Source organism: Callorhinus ursinus, unplaced genomic scaffold (assembly GCF_003265705.2).
Source record: "Callorhinus ursinus isolate GAN/ISIS: 27379988/994484 unplaced genomic scaffold, GSC_fseal_2.0 scaffold7, whole genome shotgun sequence".
NCBI lineage: Eukaryota > Metazoa > Chordata > Mammalia > Carnivora > Otariidae > Callorhinus > Callorhinus ursinus.
The window spans coordinates 6995090-6997332 of record NW_027397069.1 but is presented as its reverse complement, the minus strand read 5'-3'; the positions used below and the strand labels follow the sequence as shown (position 1 = coordinate 6997332).

General features: G+C 46.8%; 1 protein-coding gene across 1 annotated transcript; it reads right to left on the bottom strand.

Annotated features, from left to right (window-relative positions):
- Positions 1-832: 832 nt before the first annotated feature.
- LOC112826915 (trafficking protein particle complex subunit 4) lies at positions 833-1798 on the bottom strand. Its single transcript, XM_025875281.2, has one exon. The coding sequence runs from the start codon at positions 1766-1768 to the stop codon at positions 1109-1111; it is 660 nt and encodes a 219-aa protein (XP_025731066.1). The 5' UTR covers positions 1769-1798; the 3' UTR covers positions 833-1108.
- Between the last annotated feature and the right edge of the window lie 445 nt (positions 1799-2243).

Below are 2243 nucleotides of genomic sequence, written 5' to 3'. Positions count from 1 at the left end.
TTCCTTCCTTCCTTCCTTCCTTCCTTCCTTCCTTCCTTCCTTCCTTCTTTCCTTCCATTCTTTCTTCTCTCTCTCTCTTTTTTTATTTTCAGAGAGAAAGAGAGAGAGAGAACAAGTGGTGAGGAGGCCCAGAGAGAGAGGGAGAAGCAGACTCTCTGCTGATCAGGGAGCCCGATTTCAGGCTCGATCCCAGGACCCTGAGGTCATGACCCAAGCCGAAGGCAGACACCCAACTGACTGAGCCACCCAGGCACCCCTGTTTTCTATTTTTTACTGTTAAAAACATCCTTAGAGCTAAATCTTTTCACACATTCTAAATATTTTCCTAGGACAGATACTGAGAAGTGGAATTGTTCTTTCAGATTATACACATTTTCAAGGCTTTAAAAAAAAAATACGTAATGCCAAACTGTCCTCCAGAAAGTCTATGTAAGTCAAATCGTCAGGGTATGAAATAACACTGGGTACTATTGTTGCTTTTTAACTTTGCTTCCTTGTTAGCTTAAAAAAAGTATCTCATTGATTTTTTAAAAATAAACCATTCTTGGGGTGCCTGGGTGGTGCAGTCAGTTAAGTGCTTGGGTCCTGATCTTGGGATGGTGAGATCAAACCCCACAACAGACTCTGTGCTCAGCGTGGGGTCGGCTTGAGATTCTCTCCCCCTCTCCCTCTACCTTTCCTGCTCCTGCTCTCTCTCTCTCTAAAAATAAATAAATCTTTTAAAAAAATGCCATTCTTTCATTACAAGTAAGGCTGAATATTTATTTAAGTGCTTTTTGCCATTTGTATATTTGTGTGTGTGTGTGAATTATCTCTTTGTGTCCCTTGTGCATTTTTTTTTTCAGATCAAAGGAATGTTTATTAAGCATTTATGGGCCTACTCCCTCCATAAATAAACCTGTACAGAGTTGGGAAGTAGGCTCACGGTGGATACAGGAGGGCAGAGAGCATGGCTTTAAGGCTCGGGGATCGGTACATGTCATCAGGCTCGGCACCCTCCCATTTTCAAGTGCACTAACGAGGCTGCGGGGATCTCCACTGGAGTGGATACAGCAGGATCCCTGCTGTAGGATCTCTCAAAACTTGGGGGATCCATTGCGGGCTCAGCCTATGACCCAGGTCCAAAAGTTCCAGCCTTCTCTGCCACCTCCAGGGCTAACTTCAGATTCTGGTCAAACAGCTCACACCTGATGGGCATTTCCAGGGAATAGAATGGATTCTTGAGGGCAAAGTCTGAGTAGATCTCATAAATCTTTCGGAGAAGAGAATCTATTCCAGCTTGCCTAGGATCTGCCAGCACCACAAACTTGATCCCTGTCAGTGTCTGGAAGCAGTGCAGTTTGAACGTGTCGGTCTCCAGCATTTCAATGCCTGAGCTGCCCTGTTCTGGAGACAGCTGGGAACCGATTGCGAACAGCGAGTGGAACATGGAGGCCAACATGAGCTTCTCATTGGAGGTGAGGCGAGGTCGGCCGAATCGAATGGACACCGGGTAATTGGCAGGGTTGCCCAAGTACTCCAGCACCTCTTTCCCATCGGCCGTGTACTTGCCGTTCACGTCCACGCCATTGATGGCCAGCACGGCGTGTCCCACCCGGATGCCGTCGCGCTGGCCGAAGGCAACCAGCACACGCTCGTCGTGCAGCTTGAGCAGGAGATCAAGGGGGTAACTGAAAGTTTTCTCTGCCTCGGCCCGGGGCGCGTAGCTGTCCAACTGGTAGATGAGGCCGCCAGCTTTGTTCACCACATACACACTAAAAATCGCCATTGCGGCCACCGCGCCTCTGAAGACTCGGATTGGGCTCCCCCTTGTGCATTTTTGAGCACCTTCCTTGTTTCTATTTCAAGGATCTTTGTGCATTTTTATATAGGGAAGCTTCATCTTTTTATTATTCTATGATAACTCTTTTATTGCAAATGTTTTCCTCCAGCATTTCATTTCAATGTTCCTTAATTGTGCAGGCCCTTCTTGAGGCCTCGTTCAAATCCTTGTAAGTGAAGGATCCATTAGTGTGAGGGTTGCCAGATTTAGCAAATAAAAATAAACAACAAATAAGGGTGCCTGTGTGGCTCAGTCGGTTAAGCATCTGACTCTTTTTTTTTTTTAAGATTTTATTTATTTAAGAGAACTTGCACAAGCAGGGGGGAGGGACAGAGGGAGAGGGAGAAGCAGACTCCCCACTGAGCAGGAAGAGCCTGATGTGGGGCTCTATCCCAGGACCCTGAGATCATGACCTGAGCTG

Bases quoted from the DNA above. Each gene is read 5' to 3' on its own strand.
- LOC112826915 (XM_025875281.2), bottom strand. From the start codon at position 1,768: ATGGCGATTTTTAGTGTGTATGTGGTGAACAAAGCTGGCGGCCTCATC.